The sequence below is a fragment of the Curcuma longa genome, chromosome 6 (assembly GCF_044706935.1).
Source record: "Curcuma longa cultivar G26 ecotype Majalengka, Jawa Barat chromosome 6, ITB_CL_G26_1.1, whole genome shotgun sequence".
Taxonomy (NCBI): Eukaryota; Viridiplantae; Streptophyta; class Magnoliopsida; order Zingiberales; family Zingiberaceae; genus Curcuma; species Curcuma longa.
In genome coordinates, this window is record NC_133866.1 from 2,596,538 (window position 1) to 2,617,196 (window position 20,659).

The 20,659-nt window shown below is 40.9% G+C and overlaps 4 protein-coding genes across 4 annotated transcripts; 2 read left to right on the top strand and 2 right to left on the bottom strand.

Annotated features, from left to right (window-relative positions):
• The first annotated feature begins 2,504 nt into the window (after positions 1-2,504).
• On the top strand, positions 2,505-5,530 carry LOC141831110 (putative disease resistance protein At1g61300). Its single transcript, XM_074718539.1, has 2 exons — positions 2,505-2,848; positions 3,015-5,530. The coding sequence occupies exons 1-2, from the start codon at positions 2,575-2,577 to the stop codon at positions 5,528-5,530; spliced, it is 2,790 nt and encodes a 929-aa protein (XP_074574640.1). The 5' UTR covers positions 2,505-2,574.
• A 457-nt stretch (positions 5,531-5,987) lies between these two features.
• Positions 5,988-8,309, top strand: LOC141830669 (L-type lectin-domain containing receptor kinase SIT2-like). The gene has a single exon (XM_074718086.1). It carries the CDS (start codon positions 6,205-6,207, stop codon positions 8,218-8,220), a length of 2,016 nt encoding a protein of 671 aa, XP_074574187.1. The 5' UTR covers positions 5,988-6,204; the 3' UTR covers positions 8,221-8,309.
• Positions 8,310-8,406: 97 nt separating this feature from the next.
• On the bottom strand, positions 8,407-12,477 carry LOC141830670 (ribosome biogenesis regulatory protein homolog). The gene is made up of 9 exons (XM_074718087.1): positions 12,334-12,477; positions 12,162-12,258; positions 11,803-11,953; positions 10,958-11,009; positions 10,697-10,825; positions 9,585-9,702; positions 8,979-9,165; positions 8,762-8,875; positions 8,407-8,682 (listed from the first exon to the last, which is right to left on the bottom strand). Exons 2-9 carry the CDS (start codon positions 12,245-12,247, stop codon positions 8,554-8,556), a joined length of 966 nt encoding a protein of 321 aa, XP_074574188.1. The 5' UTR covers positions 12,248-12,258; positions 12,334-12,477; the 3' UTR covers positions 8,407-8,553.
• Positions 12,478-13,817: 1,340 nt separating this feature from the next.
• Positions 13,818-17,119, bottom strand: LOC141830315 (receptor protein-tyrosine kinase CEPR1). Its single transcript, XM_074717764.1, is given in 3 exon segments — positions 13,818-14,436; positions 14,515-16,961; positions 16,963-17,119. Coding segments are annotated over 3 exon segments (2,889 nt in total). The 5' UTR covers positions 17,049-17,119; the 3' UTR covers positions 13,818-14,080.
• Between the last annotated feature and the right edge of the window lie 3,540 nt (positions 17,120-20,659).

The window sequence follows — 20,659 nt, forward strand, 5'->3', positions numbered from 1 at the left end:
GTTGCGAGATTTGCTTAGATCCTGTTTCGATATCTGTAAATGATTGCAAGCCACAATTTTATCTTGGAAACCTAAAATGTATGACCTTTAAGAGTTTTGCAGCTGAAGAACACTAAATATAGCATTTTTGCTATAGTATTATCTGATCTGATATGTTGATCGAAAGCACAGAAAATGCTAGGGGTCTGGATGAGGCGCGACTCGGTCCGGCATGAACTCAGACCGGATTCGATCTCTATAAGACCTAGCCCAAAGAATAACCGTCTACGATAAAATTGGGGAAGAAAAAAAAGCGATCAAATTAGCAAAGGATGAGGTTTGGTTTGATTCAATAATGAAAGTCATTTGTTTCATTGAACAATTTTGTTTTTGCCTTTATAATTAACCCCTTTGTGAAAATGTTATTTTATTTTTGTACACGGCAACATTGAGTAATTTTAGGGCATTAAAGGGGCCAAGAGCAAATATCAATTCGGTAATTCGATGAGAAAAACTTGTATTTCCCCTAGGATTAGTTAGAATGCCTATGAAATTTTGTATATTCTTTTCATTTCACTTAAACATTATTATTTTATTTGATGAAACAAAATAATATAACTGTGATATATAATATTCATCATTATTCTTCAGATGCATCAAGAGGGAAGCAATGAGAGTTTAAAAGTATTTATTTTAAAAAAAATCTAAAGGATATTTTTAAAAAATAATACAAAATTTGAGAGCAAAATTAGATTTATTTAATTAAAAAAAATATTTCAAAAATTTTTTTATGGCTATACATTTCAATAAAATATATAAGGAGGTAAATCGAAAAGCTGCAATTGACTATTGCAGGAAGGACATTATCTTGATTTCGTCAAGATTCGACTTTTGACCACTTTAATAAATTTATCCAATATTAATCAACTCAGTTATGTCCCAAGGACTTCCTATGACTATACATACAATAACAAAAAATTATTTTAATAAGTTTGGAAATAAATAGATTAAAATTTAAATTTCAATATGGATGAATATTTTAGAAGTCAACCTCTCAATATATATAAGTTGTATTTTAATTTATTCTATAAGCGAAAAAATTATTTGCCTCTAAAATTAGACCGACAAAACGCCCAGAGTCTTAATTGGATTATAAAAAGTAAAATCAAACTCCTAAACAGTCCTTGCTATTAAAAACTCATCCAATCCAATTCAAAATTTTTAATAAATTCTCTCAAAGATTTTTTGCATGACGATGGAATTGAATCGGATAAATTAGATCAAATTCATGTCCACCTCTATCATAAAATATAACGAACATGATTCTGCTATTTCAATGGACATTTTTTGAATACAGCAAATACTTTTAATTAATTAATTAAATTAGGTGACGGATAGAAGTTGTTATCATATTTAAAGCGAGTAGGCAATGGTGTAAGGACATTCGGGTTGTAACTCAGAGACTCGTGGTTCGATCCCCAGCTACGACGTATTTGCAAGAATTTTTCTCCAAATGGAGAACGCAATCAAAGGATGCTGGGCATCTGGATTGGCCGCCATATGCGTTTCCCAATTTATCTTGGTGGTCGATGGGAAACTTTCGTGGGACCGAATCGACCACCCCAGAGATGTGGCTACTGGGATTATCATTTTTTTTATCATATTTAAAGCGAGTATGCAATAATTGCCCTATCCTTTTGCTAGCTGGCAATGAGTGTAATGTAATAGACCGACATCATTGACAAGTCAAAGAATATTGTTTCTAAATTCGTATTGACTTAATGTTCAGAAAATCAAATTAAAATGACTTTATATTAATTCAATAATTTTGATTTTTGAGTTAAATTGATCTATCTGTGTTCAAAAATTTTGATTTTTTCCCTTCTAATAGAAATAATGATTATGGAGATTCTAATTAAGGGGAAGATAAATAAACAATTAAATCGGCAAAGGATAAGGTTTTTTTTGTTTCAGTAATGAAAACTATTTGTTCCATTGAACAATTTTGTTTTTTGTTTTTTTTTTGCCTTTATAATCAACCCCTGTGCGAAAATGTTATTATATTTTTGCACTTGGTAACCTGGAGTGGTTTTAGGGTATTGAAAGGCTTAGAGGAAAATATAATGATTTTAGATTTATTTAAATCATTATTTAGGGAAATTATGAATTAATAATATTTTTCGATAGCAATATTTATTTTTTAATATTCTTTCGAATTAATAAATTTTATTAATTTATATAATATAATATAATTAATTAATTAATTAATTAATTAAATTAGGTGAGAAGTCGTTGTCATATTTAAGCCAATAGGCAATAATTGTTCTGTTCTTTTAAGATAAAATATGCCGACATCTTTAATAAATTAAAGAATATTATTTTTAAATTCGTATTGGTCAAATGTTCAGAAAATCAGGTTAAAAATAACTTTATATTAATTCAATAATTTTGATTATTTTTTCTGATCCATAAGAATCAATCTCTTGATTAGTTTCTTCGTCTGTCTTTTGCTTCCCTTCCCTTCCCTTATTTGCTCTGCAAAAGAAGCAAATAATCTCTGGTTGCTAGCTGTTGCAAGTTAACTTCTCCTCGTCCATGGCGTGCATCAAACTCAATCTCAACGTAGACGTCAACAGTTGCCTGAGCGGGCTATGGGCGTCGCTGCGATTGGGCAGACCAAAATCTGGCATCCAGAAGCTGGAAAAGAAAATGGAAAGATTGAGAGGCAAAAGGGACGACATCAAGAACCAGATTGATGAGGCGGAGCGCGAGGGGAAATTTCCGACCAACGAAGTGAACCAGTGGTTACAGAAGGTGGAGGAATTGGAAGGCAAAGTTGCTGATATTAACCAGGATTTCCAATCCATGAGTGAGTATTCTCCTGCACGTATTTACCTTTTTTACTTTTTGCCTTTTCACGACAATTCAATTGCCAGTCTTTCTTTGTGTTTTGATCCATACAAGCTACCACTGTTGTTATCTATAAAGAACGAGAAAAAATGTTGTTGTTTTCGTCTACTGTTTTGTTTCGTTAGGTTGCTTCAATTGCAATTGCTTCAATCAAACTGGTGGCACGAGGAGTCAAACACAGGAAGCAAGAGATCAGGTCCCCATCGGAGAGTCATCAAACTGCTGGTCCATCGTCCGAAGAGTGGCGAAGAAGATCATCGAGGCTAATGAATTGATGAGCCGAGCTGATGCACTGGATCCAATTGCCACAAATGGGATTCCAAAACCCATCGTGTCGCTTCCCATCTTATACCGATCACCTGTTGGGATTGGGTCGTATGTGAAGGACATTGTGGACTACATAGATGGTGGGAAAGGCAATATCATAGGCATCTACGGAATGGGTGGTGTCGGTAAGACCACTATATTGAAGAGCATCCAGCATCACTATCTTCTTAAGCATGTCATATTTGATCGTGTTATTTGTGTTGTGGCATCCAAAGACGGCCAATTGAAAAAGCTCCATATGGATATTGCTAAGAATCTAGGACTACAAACACTACAGGAGAATGACAATGAACAAACTTGTGGTGATAAGCTCTTTAGCTACTTGAAGAACAAGAAATGCTTGTTGTTTCTTGATGACATTTGGGAACATGTGGATCTTCAACTGTTGGGGATGGCACACTCAGCTACTGAGCAAGGCCAACAACAGCAGCATCAACAACAACAACAATGCAAAGTGGTGGTGTTCACAACCCGCAGTCAGACAGTGTGTGCACAAATGGAAGCACAAAAGAAAATCAAAGTCAAATGCCTTGATAAAAAACAAGCATGGAAACTCTTTGAGGAGAATAGCGAGAGGAATGTTCTCAGCTCAAATGCAGGAATCAAGTTCGTTGCTCAGGAACTTGCTAAAGAATGTGCAGGTCTTCCGCTTGCTCTTATCACGGTTGCCCGAGCCATGTTAGGGAAAAAGTCTCAAAATGTTTGGAACCATGCTCTCTATCAAATAAGGGATAAACATGAGTGGGCAACCATCAGTCCATTAGAAGATTCAGTTGTAATGTATAATGCCTTCAAGCTAAGCTATGACAGTTTAAATGACTCGTTAAGAGAGTGTCTTTTATGTTGCGCTTTGTGGCCTGAAGATCATGACATCCACATATTTGAGGAGTTGATACCGTGTTGGATAGGTTGTGACATAATCCATAAATCTTATATAATCAATGAAGCTTTCAACGAAGGATGCTCCTATTTGGAAGCTCTCATGGATGCATCCTTACTAGAGTACTCCTCTAGACCGCAAGATTATTACGAAGCTCAACATGTAAAGATGCATGATGTCATCCGAGACATGTCACTAGTGATGTTGAAGAAGAATGCAAGGAAATGGATTGTCAAAGTTGGAATTGGGTTGAGCCATTTGCCTAGACAAGAGGAATGGCAGGAGACAGAGCGAGCATCATTCATGGACAATGAGATTACATCTTTGCATGACCATGGAGCTTCTACTTTTTCCAAACTTTCTATGTTGAATCTCCATTGTAACCATCTGTCAGAGATTCCTCCAACTTTTTTCACAAACATGCCTCTTTTAACATACTTGAATCTCTCTCTAAATTTAGGTATTAAAGAGCTTCCAAAGGAGATTAGTAGCTTAACTGAGCTTCAATATTTAAACTTGTCCGAAACTAGTATTACAAGACTGCCGATCGAGTTTGGTTGTCTTAGCAAATTAGAGTATTTGCTTCTGAGGGATACTAAGCTTGAGATGGTACCCAATGGGGCAATATCTAATTTATCAATGCTTAAATGGCTGGATATAAGAGAAATTTATCCTGAAAGTGAGTGGTGGTGGGATGAGTTGGTACATTTCAAAGGATGCCACTATTTAAGTCTGGGAATTACCATTAAACCATCTGACTTGGAAAGATTGAAAATGTTCCCATATAATATCAAAGTATGGAACCTCACTGTGAGAGGATTGGGTAGTTCTAAATTTCCAGAGTACAATCTGAGTACTTTACGATGGAAATATGAAATAAGTAACTACCTCGAGGGTCTAGAAATTTCAGATGTCCCAGGAGATAAATTAATGATGCTTGCAGATTTGAATTGGACATCAGATTTCAATCAATTGAAGACTCTCAGTTTTAGAACACTAGAACAATTGGAAAAAATTTGGTTTACTCAAGGTGGGTTTGAGTTTGGATTCCACAACCTTCGCGACATATACATTTGTGGTTGCAACAAGTTGAAGGATGTTTCTTGGGTTCTCCAGCTGCCACACCTTAGTCTTTTAGATATAAAAAACTGTGACGAAATAGAGGAACTAATAAGTAATGTTGGGAACTCCGGTTCTACATCTAGCATCAAGATGTTGAGTTTGAATGGAATGAGAAATCTGCATAGCATTTCACATCAACCACTCTGTTTTCCCTGCTTGCAATACATACGTGTGCTCTATTGCCGAAGGCTCAAAAAATTACCATTTGAGATTAATATGTTGAAAGAGATTGAAGGTGAAAAAGAATGGTGGAACAACTTGGATTGGGATGACAAAAGGCACAAGGATTCACTCATCCCTTATTTTAGGTAATACTCATTTCTGCTACTCTGTTTATGTGAAAGAAATGAGCATTTGAAAATGATTTAGTATTTTAAAAAGTAAGTAAAATTGTATAATCTTTCCATTTGTCTCTTTCACAGGGAGGTGTTTTACTAGTTTTGATAGATTTATGACCAATTTCAAGAAGAAGTTTGGGCCTTTGGGGGCAAGAAGGTGTTTGCTATTTTGTCTTCTTTAATTTAGTTTGTGATGAGATTGATCTATTTAGTTTTCAAGAAACAATCATGTTATTTTGCATTTTGCTTTCATAATATTTTTGTTTTCACATTCTTACTTTTGTATGAACAAATCTACTTTTGTGACACCAAATTAGTTGCTCTCATAAAGAATTTTCTATCAATTATCCATGAAAGGTTCTCTTGCAGCATTCGAACAGAGGAGGAGAAATGCTGACTTAGTTCTTCCTTCTCCATGCTCTCGCATGAAGTCTGAACGCCCGACTGAAAATTACAGAGGGTATTTGGTTGGTACAGTTTCTTGTCCCCTCCCGATCGCAAGTAGTAGATTAATAAATTATAATTCAGTCAAAAATCTAATCGACCTACCTCATTGATGTTGATGTTCTCCAATCCTTTCTTTCCTTCCACGAAAGGCAACGTGGAGTTACATTTGTCAAGATTGCTCCACAGATTGAAACTCGCACCATGTGTCACAGCACTTTCCTCAGCCGCCTCCTCCTCCTCCTCCTCCTGTTGCTTCACAGCGCCGCCGGCGACGGAGATGACTTCACCTTCAACGGATTCCGGGGAGCGAACCTCACGCTCGACGGCACCGCCACGATCACCCCCGGCGGCCTCTTGAAGCTCACCAACAACACGAGGCAGATGAGAGGCCACGCCTTCTACCCGTCGCCGATTCAATTCCGGGCTCCCCTTAACGGCTCCGTCGTCTCCTTCTCCGCCACTTTCGCCTTCGCCACCATCCTCAAAGACCGGTACATCGGCGGCAACGGGCTCGCCCTCGTGATCTCCCGCTCCGACAACTTCTCCGGCGCCTTGGGGAGTCAGTACTTGGGCCTCTTCAATCCCAACAACGACGGCAACTCCACCAACCACGTCTTCGCCGTCGAGCTCGACACCATCTACAATCCTGATGTCCAGGATATCGACGACAACCACGTCGGGATCGACATCAACAGCGTGGCGTCCAACGTTTCCGTCTCCGCCGGCTATTTCTCCGACGATACTGGTGTTTTCCAGAACTTGAGCCTCGTCGGCGAGCAAGTCATGCAAGCGTGGGTGGACTATGACGCAGAGAGCTTGCAGCTTAATGTGACCTTGGCTCGGGTTCCAATGGCGAAGCCGAGAAGGCCGCTGCTATCGACGACGATCGATCTTTCGCCGGTGTTCTTGGATTCCATGTTCGTCGGGTTCTCTGCTTCCTCTGGTTCGTATCAAACGGCTCATTATGTCCTCGGCTGGAGCTTCAAGATCAACGGCACGGCGATAGCTCTCGACTACTCGTTGCTCCCGTCGCTCCCTCGGACCAAATCCAATCACAGATCCAGGCTTCTGGCGATCGGAATTCCGCTGGCTTCCGCCGGAATTGTTTTGGCGATCGCCGGCGTCGCGGCGTTGGTGGTGAAACGAAGGATCAAGTACGCGGAGCTTCTGGAGGACTGGGAAAGTGAGTACGGCCCTCATCGATTCTCATACAAGGACCTGTTCGACGCCACCGGCGGCTTCGCGGAGGAGAATTCCCTCGGCTCCGGCGGATTCGGCAGGGTTTACCGGGGAATTTTGCCGAGGGCCAAAGTGGAAGTGGCAGTGAAGAAGGTATCACACGAGTCAAGGCAGGGGATGAAGGAGTTCATCGCGGAGATCGTCAGCCTCGGCCGCCTCCGGCACCGGAATCTTGTACGGCTGCTGGGCTACTGCCGGCGAAAGGGGGAGCTCCTCTTGGTCTACGACTACATGCCCAACGGCAGCCTCGACAAGTTACTGTACGATCGGTGCCGGCCATGTCTCGATTGGCCGACGAGGTTTAAGATCATCAAAGGAGTAGCTTCGGGCCTGCTCTATCTCCATGAGGACTGGGAGCAGATGGTGATCCACAGGGACGTCAAGGCCAGCAATGTTATGCTCGACGGCGAGATGAAGGGAAGATTAGGCGACTTTGGGTTGGCGAGGCTTTACGACCATGGCTCCGATCCGCAAACCACCCACATTGTCGGAACCATGGGCTACCTCGCGCCGGAGATGATGCGGACAGGGCGGGCCTCACCTGCGACCGACGTGTTCGCCTTCGGGAGCTTCCTTTTGGAGGTCGCGTGCGGGCGGAGACCGGTGGATTGGGTCGCCGACGTCGACCAGCTCGTGCTGTTGGAATGGGTGCTGGAGAATTGGCGGAAGGGGTCGATACTTCAGACAAGGGATGCCAAGTTGGGGGAGGAGTTTGTGGCGGAGGAGGTGGAGCTGGTGTTGAAGCTTGGGCTGCTCTGCTCGCATCCGCTGCCGGTGGCGAGGCCAACCATGCGCCAGGTGGTGGAGTATTTGGAGGGGAGCTCGCCGCTGCCGGAGCTGACAGCAACTTACTTGAGCTTCAAAAAGATAGCACTGCTGCACAATAAGAGTTTTAAGGATTATATGTCGCAGCATCCATCGTCGTCTTCGGTGGCTTCTGCACCTCCGATCGCCGGAGTTCGACAGCACAATACATGACCTGGAAAAGAAAAATATAATCAAATTATGTTTAGTATTTTTTTTGTTGGTGTTAACAATGATACGATTGGATGAATTGTTAGCATAAGAATGGATGAATTGTTAGAAACCCCATTCTTGTTCTAAAGGTACACTCACAAATGCTCAAGCAAACTAGAACACTAAACTATAGTTCACCAGTTCTTCAGTTTCTTAAGAAAACTTGACTAGATAATGGAACAAGGTTTTGACAAACTCGATAAACAAAATTCGAGGATATATCAAGGCGCAAAGCCCACAAAAGTAGATTAATTTTCGATAACAAGAAGTTGGATAAACTTATGCTGTTGCGATTTAGTGTTTCTTTGATGATTTCTTGAGAGATTGCTTTTTGGGCTTAAGCTTGCTGGCTGTAGAAGATCTCTCTCTCTCCTTTTCCATCTTTCGTTTCTTCTCCTTCTTCACGTTGAAGATCGTAACAGCCTGTTCCATGATGAACATAATGAGGTGGTACAAACTGCAGCTGAATATAAACGCAAACTACAAACTAATTGTATCTTGCCTTTTTGACGTCGAGTATGTCGTTAGAGCTTCTGGACATCAGCTGCTCAAGAATTTTGGCTGTTTGCTCTTGCTCTTTGGAACTCATCCCCTTGCCTTCGACGACAGGGAGAAACTATATGCGCAAAAGAAAGCAATTATTATGGCATCAGTTTGCAAGATGAAATGGATAAGCTCCAGAATAAGAAACAGGAAGGTACTCTTAGAGTACCACCCACCTTTCGATGCTTCCCGGCATGCTTGAGAGGTTTCTCTCCTGGAAGCTTTCTGTCAAACTTCCCACCACTTGCAGTTGCCGTTGCTGCCATCCCAGCTACATTCTCTAGTTCTTCTTTGCTTGATTTTCGTGGCACATCTGTACGAGTTCCTGTGATGGGCAATGCTGTTGCAGCCAGTTGTATGTGGCTGCACCGCAAATTGTGTTACCAGAAGATTAGAAGGTAATTTAAGTCAGACAACATTAGTAGTTCTTCATACATGGGGGAAAGCAAACAAACATAAGTTGCCTAGGATTTATGGTACGTGTTTGATACTAGTCAATAGTACTGCAAAACAACTTTTGAATACCCCAATGCTAGCAATCCGTGACCACTAAAATAACAGGATAGCCCGAACTATAGAAGCTTGCAGGCCTGAATAATCCATCTCAACTATTTAGTGTTGGCTACGTAGAGTTTTTCCAGCTATTGAAAGGATTTGTAAGACAGTATTAGTAGCATAACCAAAACAAAAAATATGGATGGCGATTGTCACTAAGAAAAGTAGTTATTTCCTTGTGTACTCTTAGCACCAGAGTTAAAAGGTAGAACAAGAACAAAGATAACCTTGGAAGGGCACCAGCTTTTGCAGCTTGCTTAAGGTTTCCCAACCGATTCTTCTCTTGCTTTTCAACTCGTTTCTTCTTTTCAGCCTTTCTTTTGTTAAACGGGTCTTCTCCTGGCTCTGCAAAAAATAGCAATAGATAAATCAAATGAAGGAAAAAAGAATAACCATACTTGAATTCCATTCAAACAATATCCGACATGAAACACTCATAGCTGTCTGTTAAACAAGACACATAAACAGTTGAAATGTCTATCACTCATAACACATACCACCACTGTAGGACACTGGAGGCAAAGTGATAAACAAATATAGAGAAAACAACCTGGTGCACGAAGCTCCGGCTAATGTGGAAACTTGAGGAAGAGTCTATAGTAAGCGATCTTATTTTGCATTGCAAGAGGTTGTTTCCATAATTCAAACCCGTTACCACCCAGATCATACGACAGTAACTTTACCATTGCACCAAAGCTCCCATTCAAAGTGGTAAACAAATATAGTTGTATGGAAATTAGGATTGAATTTTTTTTTTTCAAAAGTCGGGTGACAAGTTGGAGCTGGGATATTGGATTTTGAGTCTCATTATATGGCTTTGTCTGTTCAATCTTGAGACTGCTTTCAGTGTTCATAACCAAAAGAACAAATGATTTGGTCATTCCAATTCTGATCCTGAGTTAAACCAAAGAGGTATGCGCGCACACACACATATGTAAGATATTTTCATTTCAGTTCCAGTGAACTTCACTTTGGACTCATTTTGGGTTCCAAAGGCCAAGCTAGATGCTTCTTTTATATTATAAATAACAATATATGGAAAAACACATCTATATATTTCCATTTCAATTAAATGGCAATGTTGATCTACACATGAACTAATATGTACTTTGGTACCTTGACTACAACCATAAGACTCATTTAGGCATTGGTTATTTTCCAGAGTTCTTAATAGGGAAAAACATATCTTTTCTCCTTTTACTATTATATTATGAAATACAATTAATCTCAAAAATAAATTTCCCCAAGATTGAAAATCAATTAGCACATTAGAGATAATAAAAGGTAAAAAACAAAATGATGCCAACTTTAAATCAAATACAATCAAATGAACCATTACCATCTGTCAATTTGGCCTCGATAATTGGTATATCTTTATCGTCATTTACCCGATCATAACCATGAAGCCTTTTCCAAGCACCAGTTTGTTCATCAAAAGCACGCTTCCCTTTCTTCCGCGGCTTTATACCTGCAAAACGAAAGATGGTGATATTCAATTGTGTCACTCTAGATGTAGTAGCTTGTAATCAAGAAAAAAATACAGAAATATTTAAAACTGAATCAGATTACTTTAGGACATCAAGGGTCTAGTACGACTAACCTTTCATTTTAGCAAACAATTCCCACTTTGTAGGAGGCTTAGGTTTCGGGAACTGAAAAGAAATAGAAACTCAGTCAGTGCTATCAAGAATATATAAAACAAAAAGAATAAAAGTTGTCAAAGAATGATATAGGAAACTGCTGGAAGAAAATGCAAGGATAATAGAACAGTGCCTATTTGCGATGAAGTGACAATTGAGTATCATAAATCATTTGAATGAAGCTCTTTGCAAATGAATTTACAGTATCAGTTATTTTAATTCCTTGCTCAAGAAAATTGAAAGCAACAAAGAAACTTAAAACTGTGTAATTTCCATATGAACTGGTGCTTCACTTAGGTCAATGCAACATATCCTGAGCTGGCATGAACAAAAAAAATGAAATAATATTCACAAACTGATAAGAAACTAAGGCTAGTTACTCCCATAGATATGTTACAATTAAAAAAAGTATGAACAGTAACCAAATGGTTACAAAATCAAAGCAGAACAGACTGCAAATCAACACTCCATGCAACCAAACACCAAAAATTGGAGAGAAAAAAAGTTGTCAAACTAAAAAAGTCAAGCAATTTTTGTGCCTGCCAATTGTAGTTGCATGCACCTATACACTTGATCACTTAAGATTTATTAGTTCCCAGGTCTGGGAACTTGAATTACTAGCCATTTTCATGGCTAAAAGATATATTTTACTTTTCTATTTATAAAAAAGGGCATCGCACATTACCAGAAGTAAGAAACAAATGCTGTTACATATTCTTCTAATCACAACAAAATACAATAAATTTGACAATAACTCATGAGTGGCCAAATATCAGGATTGATGAACACAGAAGAAAAAATATACATGTTTTTCTCTGGGAAGCTTGGCAGTAGGCGGTGGCAATCGAACGATGGGGCCATCACGATCCTCAGTTGATGGAAGGGCGAAAAGAACATTGGCTATGGCTTGGACTAGCTCCGTGCCTTTCTCCAGGCACGCCTTGGTTAGCTCCTCCCTAATCATCACAGCGAAGGCAAATACAGAAGCTCACATAAACCAATAATCTCAGTTATAGTCCAACACCACTCAATCTCTAAAAATCCCAAGATTTTAGTACAGCTAAACTTCCAAATTGAAAATACAAATACAGATTGCACCAAGTAAGAAAAAAAACTAATTCACGTTTGGAAGTAAAAAAAAAGAAAAAAAAAAGTGTTACGAACCGAGAAGAGGGGATGGAGTCGAAATGGTGAGTGGGATCACATGCCATGAGGTTTCCCAAGTCGACCTGGTACTTCTCCGACTCCATGAGGAAGTTCTCTGATACAACGGAAACAATATTAGGTATCTAGCCGAAATGATGGAAAATACTCAATTTGCATCCGAGTGACTCACTCTTCTCCTCCAGTTGCGGAAGACGGCTGCTACCGGAGACGAGGAGAAACGTTAAATCCCTTCGAAGTTATAGTCTTCACGGAGAGCGACGGAGCTCTGCTGCGCTCGGCCGACGCTGCTGCGAGAGAGACGATAGCGGCGGCGACGACTGCTGCGGGGAAGAAGGATTTGCGTCGATTAGGTTATAGATCTCAATCCAAATTTAAGCGGCTCAAGATTTCAACCACATCGACCCGGTAAATCGAACCCGGTTCAAGTTCAAAGTACACCAGAATCGAGTTCAAGCTCTGCTTATAATTCTCACAGAGTTCTTAAGAATTCTTTGATTAATTTAAAATTTTATTTTTAAAAAAATTAATTAATTCAATATTCAGTTCAATTTTGATTTTTAAATTTTTTATTCAATTAAATCGAATAAATTAAATTAATTAAAATAAAAAAAGTAATTTATAAATTCTTAAATAAATCAACTTATAAATTCCTAATTAAATGATTAACTTTTTATAATACTTAAAATTTTTGATTATTTCGATTAGTTCGATCAAAAATTAAATTATCTGATTTTTTATCGATTCAATTTAATCAATTTTTATTTGAAAATTTGATCGATTCGGTTAGTTCAAAAAAATTTAATTTGGTTTGATTTAATTTTGATTAATTCAGTTCAATTTGATTTTAATCAAATACTCATCCCTAATCATATCATCTATGTTCCAATTAAAGATTAAGAGATATAACAACTCTTGTTAATACAGTGTAGTCACATGTATTATTGGATGTTAACCTACGTCTTCTTCTAAAATCATACTTCCGGAGAAACATCTTTCTTAGAATTGAATCACTATTGGAATGAAAACTCACACGCGAGGTTAAAGAGTTAGTCGAAAGAAATTTAACTTGGCCCCTTCGACGTCCAAGTCAAAAACACCATGGAAAATGAAGGAGACTAAGATGAAAAATAGAAAAAATAGAATGTAGTTTGTACTTATAGAAGATGAAGAAGACGTTTTCATTGTATTGCAAGTCCACAACCTCTAAAAATGATCCCAAAGGTTGTGGACCGTCTTGCATTATCTATCCATGCACAAAGCTCCACTCACTCAAAGAGAAACCAATGGCACTATGCACGGTCGAATTTAGCTAGCAAACAAGTGCCACACATCTAGTCTCACCGTCCTACCCTTTCGTCCTCACCACTCCAAACAAGGTTCATAGTCGCATAGTCACAACAATAGCGGCCCTTATGAGCAACTTGCGAGTATCTTTACTCCCAACTTGTGCGGCAATCCGTCCGGAGCCTACAAAGCCAAGAACACTTTTTTTTGCTTAGCCCCACTTCCCTTGCTCTCAAATTGAGACAAAACCCTAAGATGGCACCTTTTTGCATTAGAATGATGGAGGAATTCACTTAGGAGGATAGGGTACAAATCAACAGTACACCCCTTCCTTTTTGGCATATTCTTTGAGATCACCCTCATAAAACAAAAGCCAAATTGGCCAAAAGGCACCAATATGATAAGAAGAGGGAATACTCTTTTCTTCTTCGACAAAAACACTGATTGATTTGTACATGAAGGTCCACCTCTCAGGCACCAGATGCTGCGTGAGGACAAAGCTGACTAATGTAGCACAAAGCAAGAAGCTTTCCAGTTCTAAATGCTCCTCCTACCTTTTAAACTATAAGTGGAGAGATTAAACTATGGTATTAGTTGTGTGTAGTAGCTAAAGATAGGCCTTAGTAGGGTCGTTAGCCTTTGCGGCGATGAGGTTCAACGAGCTCGAAGGGTTGTCCGTTTGCGTTGGTCAGGAGCTGGACGACCTCGTTCATCGTTGGACGCAGCGAGGGGTTGCTGTAAGTGCAGCGGATTGCAATGCGGAGGAACTGGATCATTTCCTCCTTGAGGGGGTTCCATGCCAGCTGCTTGTCTAGTACTTCGTCCGTGCATTCTTTCGCGTTCATCTTGCTCGAAACCCAGTGGATGATGTCGCGGTTCTCTCCGAACTCGGCCTCGACTGGTTTCTTCCCGGTGACCAGCTCCATTAGCACGACTCCGAAGCTGTAGACATCACACTTGGTGGTGGCTTTGAAGGAATAAGCATACTCTGTGATAGGGAATGAAACGGATTTCAAGGGGTGAAATGTAATTTTTTAAAATTTTAGGAGATAAGTGTCAAATTCACCTGGCGCCAAGTAACCGTAAGTACCGGCAATAACTGTCGTGGAAGTCTCCCTGTTCCCGCCGGCCTGCAAAACCTTGGCAATGCCGAAATCTGCCACCTTGGGCTCGAAATCCGCGTCGAGGAGGATGTTGGAACTCTTGATGTCCCGGTGGACGATCGGGAAGCGCAGGTCGTGGTGCAGGTAGGCGATCCCCTGCGCGATCCCCAGCGCGATCTTGTGCCTGGTGGTCCATTCCAAGAAGCTCTTGCCGTGGTGCAGAGCGTCCCACAGGTTGCCGTTGGGCATGTACTCGTAAACCAGAAGCTTGCTGTCGACGCCGGAGAAGCAGCAGTAGAGCTTCACGATGTTCTTGTGGCGGATGCTCCCCAGCGTCTCCACCTCCGTCCTCAGCTCCCTGTCCAGGCTCCCCTGCTGCTCCTCCTTCGCCGCCGCTGGGTCCTTCGTCTTCCTGCTCCACAGCTTCTTCACCGCCACCCACTCCCCGTTGCTCAGCTCGATCTTGTACACCGTACCTGACCCTCCGTGCCCGATGATGTTCTTCTCGATCAGCGATTCGACTATCTCATGCTGCTCGAAGCTGAGCTTGTGGAAGCTGGTGATGTCATAGGAGAACGACGACGAAGAGGAAAATGCATCTTGTTTCATCAAGACACTCTTTTTACCGAGCCAGCGTTTCACCAGAATGAGCATGACGAAGATGGCAAGAATCGCGGAGATGCCTATAATCCACATGTTGTTGAGCCGCCGTCGGAAGTTCTGCCGGGGGCAGAGAGTGAAACCAGGGTCGGTCAAGTTGACGTGGAACGGCAAGCAGAGCAGGGGATTCCCGGCCACCCCGTCGATGAGGCCCTGCTTGATGAGAGGGAACGGGATCGGCCCCGAGAGCTGGTTATTGGAGAAATCTAATGAGTTTGGAAGAAGCTCGCAGAGGCTGTCTGGGATTTTTCCGGTGAGGTGGTTGTTGGAGAGGTTGAGGACGTTGAGAGATTTCAACGAGGACAAGGATTCGGGAATGGAGGAGTCGAATCTGTTCCCCTGTAAAGAAAGCTGGTTGAGCAAAGTTAAATGTCCAAGCTCGGCAGGAATTGGCCCGGAGAGGAGGTTGTTGCTGAGATCGATCTTGACTAAACTTGTCGCCAGTCCGACCTCCGGCGGGAGGACGCCAGAGATTTTGTTATTCGGCAGGAAAAGCGCAGTCAAGTTTTTGGCATTGCCGATGGATTTGGAAATGATGCCTTCGAAGCTGTTGAATCCGAGGTCGATGATGGAGGCGTGGGGGAGCCCGAAGAGGGACTCCGGAACCCGACCGCTGAGGTTGTTGTCGTTGACTCGGAACCTGAGCAGAGAATTACATTCTCCGTAGCTCGCAGGAAGTTCGCCGGAGAAGTTATTCTTCACCACGAGAATGTAGAGCAGCTTCCGCTGAGAGCAGACGTAGCGTGGGAGTGGACCGGAGAGAAGATTCTCCGACACTTCCAACACGATCAAGTTGGAGTACCGGCCGAGGTCCGGCGGAAGCTCACCGGTGAGCTTGTTGCCGTAGATCGACAGGATCGTCAAAGCAGAGGAGTTTCCGAGGACTTGGGGGATTTCTCCGGTGAGGTTGTTGGTGTAGACTTGGAGGACCTGGAGGCCAGGGATGCCACAGAGGCTCGCCGGTATGCTCCCGACCAAGTGATTATCCGACATGTCGACGTCGATCAGCCTCGTCAAGTTTCCGAGCTCGTGGGGAATCTCGCCAGTGAGCTTGTTGTAGTAGAGCTCCAGCAGCTGGAGATTCTGGAGTTTCCCCAACGTCGCCGGAATATTCCCCACGAGGAAGTTCCCAGAGAGCTCGAGGTCGGTGAGCGACGTCATGTTACCGATCCACGGCGGGATCTCCCCCCGCATGCTCGTCGTCGAGAGGATCAACACTTTAAGATTGGTAGAGCCGGTGATCGTCTCCGGCAGCTTCCACACCTCGAACCCCGGGTTCTCGTTGAAGTTGACATACTCGAGGCGGGAGAGGTTGGCCAGAGCGGCGACGGGGAACTCACCGGTGAAGTAATTGTTGGAGAGATCGAGAGCCAGGAGGGAAAGCCGGAGAGGGGACAGATCAGGGACGCCGCCGGTGATGCGGGCGTGGGTGAGGTTAAGCTCCTCCAAGAAGGAGCAGTTGGTGAGGTCGCCGGGAAAGCCGTTACGGATCTCGTTGTAGCCGAGGCGGAGGATGCGAAGGGCCGGGAGGGCGGAGCATACACCGGCAGGGAATTCGCCGGCGAGAAACCAAGAGGACAGGTCGATCAACACGACGTCACCGGCGCTGTCACAGCCCACGCCGGGGAGGTTGCAGTAGGAATAATTAGCGCGGGAGTCAAGGTCGTTAAAGCGGTTGAAGTCCCAGCGCGCCATGGAGGGGCCTTTGAAGGACTTCTTGAGGAGGGAGAGGAAGCTGAATTGGGCAGGGCGCAGCCGCAGAATCGGTAGCCGCGGCGGCGAGAGGGAGGAGGAAGAGGAGGAGAAAGGAGAGGGGAAGAGGGAGAGATGAGGCCATGGCGAGGGGAAGAAGAGTGGGATTGTTGTGGTGGTGGTGTGGGGTTTGTGGTGAGGTTTCAAGGGGGGTTGAGAATGTTTAAGTATGTGGAGAATAGGGAATCAAAGCACTAAGAAGCTAATGATATAAAGGAGGTGCATGAGGAGAAGATATGCATGTCTTTTCTCAACAAAAGGAGCTTTAGGGTTTATGCTCTCTGAATTTGATGGTTACCCTTTAGCCCTACAATTGTGATTCACATTCTTGTCTAGCTAGTGAATGAGAGAGCGAGAGGTCTTCATGGTTAATTGGTTTAGGCTTAGACTCTTGTGGAAGGATGCAATTGGGCTTTGATTTTTGAGGTTTTGTCAAGACTCACTAGTTTTCAAGTTAGTTAAGGATAGGGTTTCTAGGAGTTGTGCTAAGTGAAGGCCGAACTTGATCAATCGTTATTGTAAATGAATTGAATTCGTGAACAAGATTGATGTATGATTTGGTAAGAATTTGTTTATCTTTGTTCAATATATAAACTTAAACAACTCGTTAAACTAAACAAATAATCTTGAACACATATGTATCCTGCTCATTAATGTTTGTGATCAATGTTCGTGAACAATATTTATGAACAATATTTGTGAATCATATTCATGAATAAAACTCTTATTAACATGCTAAATAAATAAAGAAATTTTTAAAATGAACAAATAAGTTTGTATCATCAAACTTAATAACCAACCAAATAAGTTTAAAATATAAAAGTTTTAAACAATCAAACAAGTTTGAATTGAGAGCTTGATAATATCTAAACGAACCAAACTGAAACTCATAAAAAAGAAATCAAGCTAAGCTTGAACAATTATTTCAATAACTTAGTTCATTTTAAACTGAGCTTGACTTGACTTAATTACTTTATCAAACAAGTTTGAATACTACAAAGTTTGACTTGGCTTGACTCATTTATAACCCTTCATTGATTGGTAGTTCGAGTTGAACATAGGTTGATTTGCACCTCAACTAAGTTGGGTGTAGATTTGTCCAACTTGGTTCTATTCTTCGATGCACTCGACTATCAAATCATTGGTTCGAAGAGACAAAGTCAATCAAGTAGGGTGAACACTAACTTGTTTGAGTCGAACAAGTTGGTTCATAGGTGGAGATGAGTTGAGGTAGTCATACCTTAGTCTTGCTTACTCTAGAGTGTTAGTACGAGGTATAAGGCTTTATCTTTTTTCACTTAATGCCATTAAAATTTTCAATGTTCCTAAAAAACTATGAACAATTTCGAGGATACTTGAAGCTTCCACCCATATTACTTAGATTTGATATCGAAATCTAACATTTTTATTATCTTCTTTCATTTTGAGAGAATAGGATTGATACATGCATGTTGAGTTATCAACTCTTAAAATGACAATGTATTGTAGGTTATTCACAAGAAAGAACCACAAGTTTATTGCACAAAACAACATAATCATTTCAACCATGTCGTATAATCGAGCATATCTCTTGTGTCACTCTCGAATATCTACCTAATTAACCACTTCATCTTTTACCTCAAACATTTTCAACCATCTAAGGCCGACAAAGAACCTATTAGACATATGATAATAGAAGGCATGATTCACACTCGCAACTCACTCATAAAATATGATAAAGATTTTTGTGGCACATTGTGCTTCACCAACAACTTAAGATAAGAATTACTAGGCTTTTTGACTCATGTCAACTTAGTTTACTCCATAAAACAAAAACTAACCGAACTTTAATGTCAAAGTAATTAATGTCAATCACAAAGAGAGAAACCCTAATCTTGTACTTCACATGGATTGACATGGATAAGGTATGAGATATATTCCATTTTATTGTGCAATGATTTAACCACATACCTCCACTGTGAAGTTAAAGAAGAATATATAAAGTTCATAGTTGAGTGTGATGTTTATGGAGTGGTATGAACATTCTCTTGTACTTTAGGTATTTCTCTAGTTGCTAGTCAATTTATACACCTCTTTTCTTTTCAAATTGAATGGTCTGTATTCATGTCTAGCTTTCGAGGATTCTACTCCGATAAGGCACATCCTTGAGATGCATAGAACTATCATGAGTATTCACTCTCCTCAACTTAGTTTTCTCTCGATGTGTCTAGTGTTAATTGTCGATGACACCACCAAGAGTTTGACGTGAAATTGTGATAAAATAAACCAACTTGAGTATAACATTAACGAAGCAAGTGTTTGAAAGTTTAGGAGGATAATGGAAAAAACATTGAGTGAGTAGTAGAAAATTTTTTAGTGCCAAAGTTGTCAACCATTGAATCAAATCCCTCTCTTTATCTTAGTGGTTTCACCGTGGATGCCCAAATTAATTAGTTGTCCCACTATGCACGAATCGATTGGGTGAGCTAGCTAGTCGAGATATAGGTTAAGGGTTTTCGAATGGTTTTTAGTCTTATTAAGTTAAAATTTTAGAGTTCTAATTGGATTACATTGTTCTTGAGTTCTAAAGCATTGATGTAGATGAGTTTATTGAATAGAGGACAAAGTGGCACTTTACGCTAACATACTTAATAAAACAAATACAAAGGAGAAAGAGATTAGTGGACTAATGAGACTCGTGTCGCATTGCTAATGGTGCAAGTCATGATTATTTGAAAGTGGCCAAACAAAGTGGCATTAGAACTAGATATGGTCCACATGTTAATAATTAACAAGACTATGTTTTAAATTATTTAGGTAAGTCATAAGCCAAATTCACTTTTTTTATGCAACAAATAGTTTGTTCAAATTGCTCTCACTATGATGGAACAATTTGTGATCATGGTTGACCTTACGGTCGAGCATCCAATCTAGTGACATCAATTTGACCCAATTGCTTTCACAATAGTAAAGTGACTCACAAACAAGTCCCCCTATTGAGCAATATCAACTTGATTGCACAATCTATCTTAGTGGGGTAAAGATTTTGTGTTCTATTTGAAGAGTTATTTAGATTTGAAAATTTTTGGAATCTAAAGAGGAAACAACACATGGAAGAGTCCATGGGCCATGAGATTGACTTGTGAGAAAGCTATTAGTTGAAGGTGGAATCTTGAGAGGGATAAGATGCCCACCATGGCTACATCCTTAATTAACTTGAATGTTGTGTGTGTGGAGAGATGGATAAAGTATACTTTTGATGCCTTCTTTATTTTATTTTTTGACACTGAAATATAGGATAAAACTGCGTATAATATAGCTCTGGGATCCTATATTGGAGAGAGCTTCGGGCACCGAACTCTCTGTAATTTTTACCCTTTCTTTAGTGATCCATTTTGTGTCATGTTAGTTATGTTATGTAGATAAGTCATGAAAAATTCACAATCAACAATGGAGTATTGCTTTGTTGATAAAGAAAAAGGGCGTAGAAGTGAAGGTAGTAGAGGTGCATCCGGTCGGCCACGAAGATCCAAGGAGTTTATAAAGGACAACGAAGAACAAAGGAGTCGATAACAAAGGAGAGCGGAGGGCCCTAGAGGATGAGGAAGGAATCATGGACAAGGGCAAAGTGTCACTACCCAAGGACTGTTTTGTAACCACAGTTTGTGTACTTTGAACTGTTGAAGCTCACAAAGTACTTCAATGTTGGATTACCAC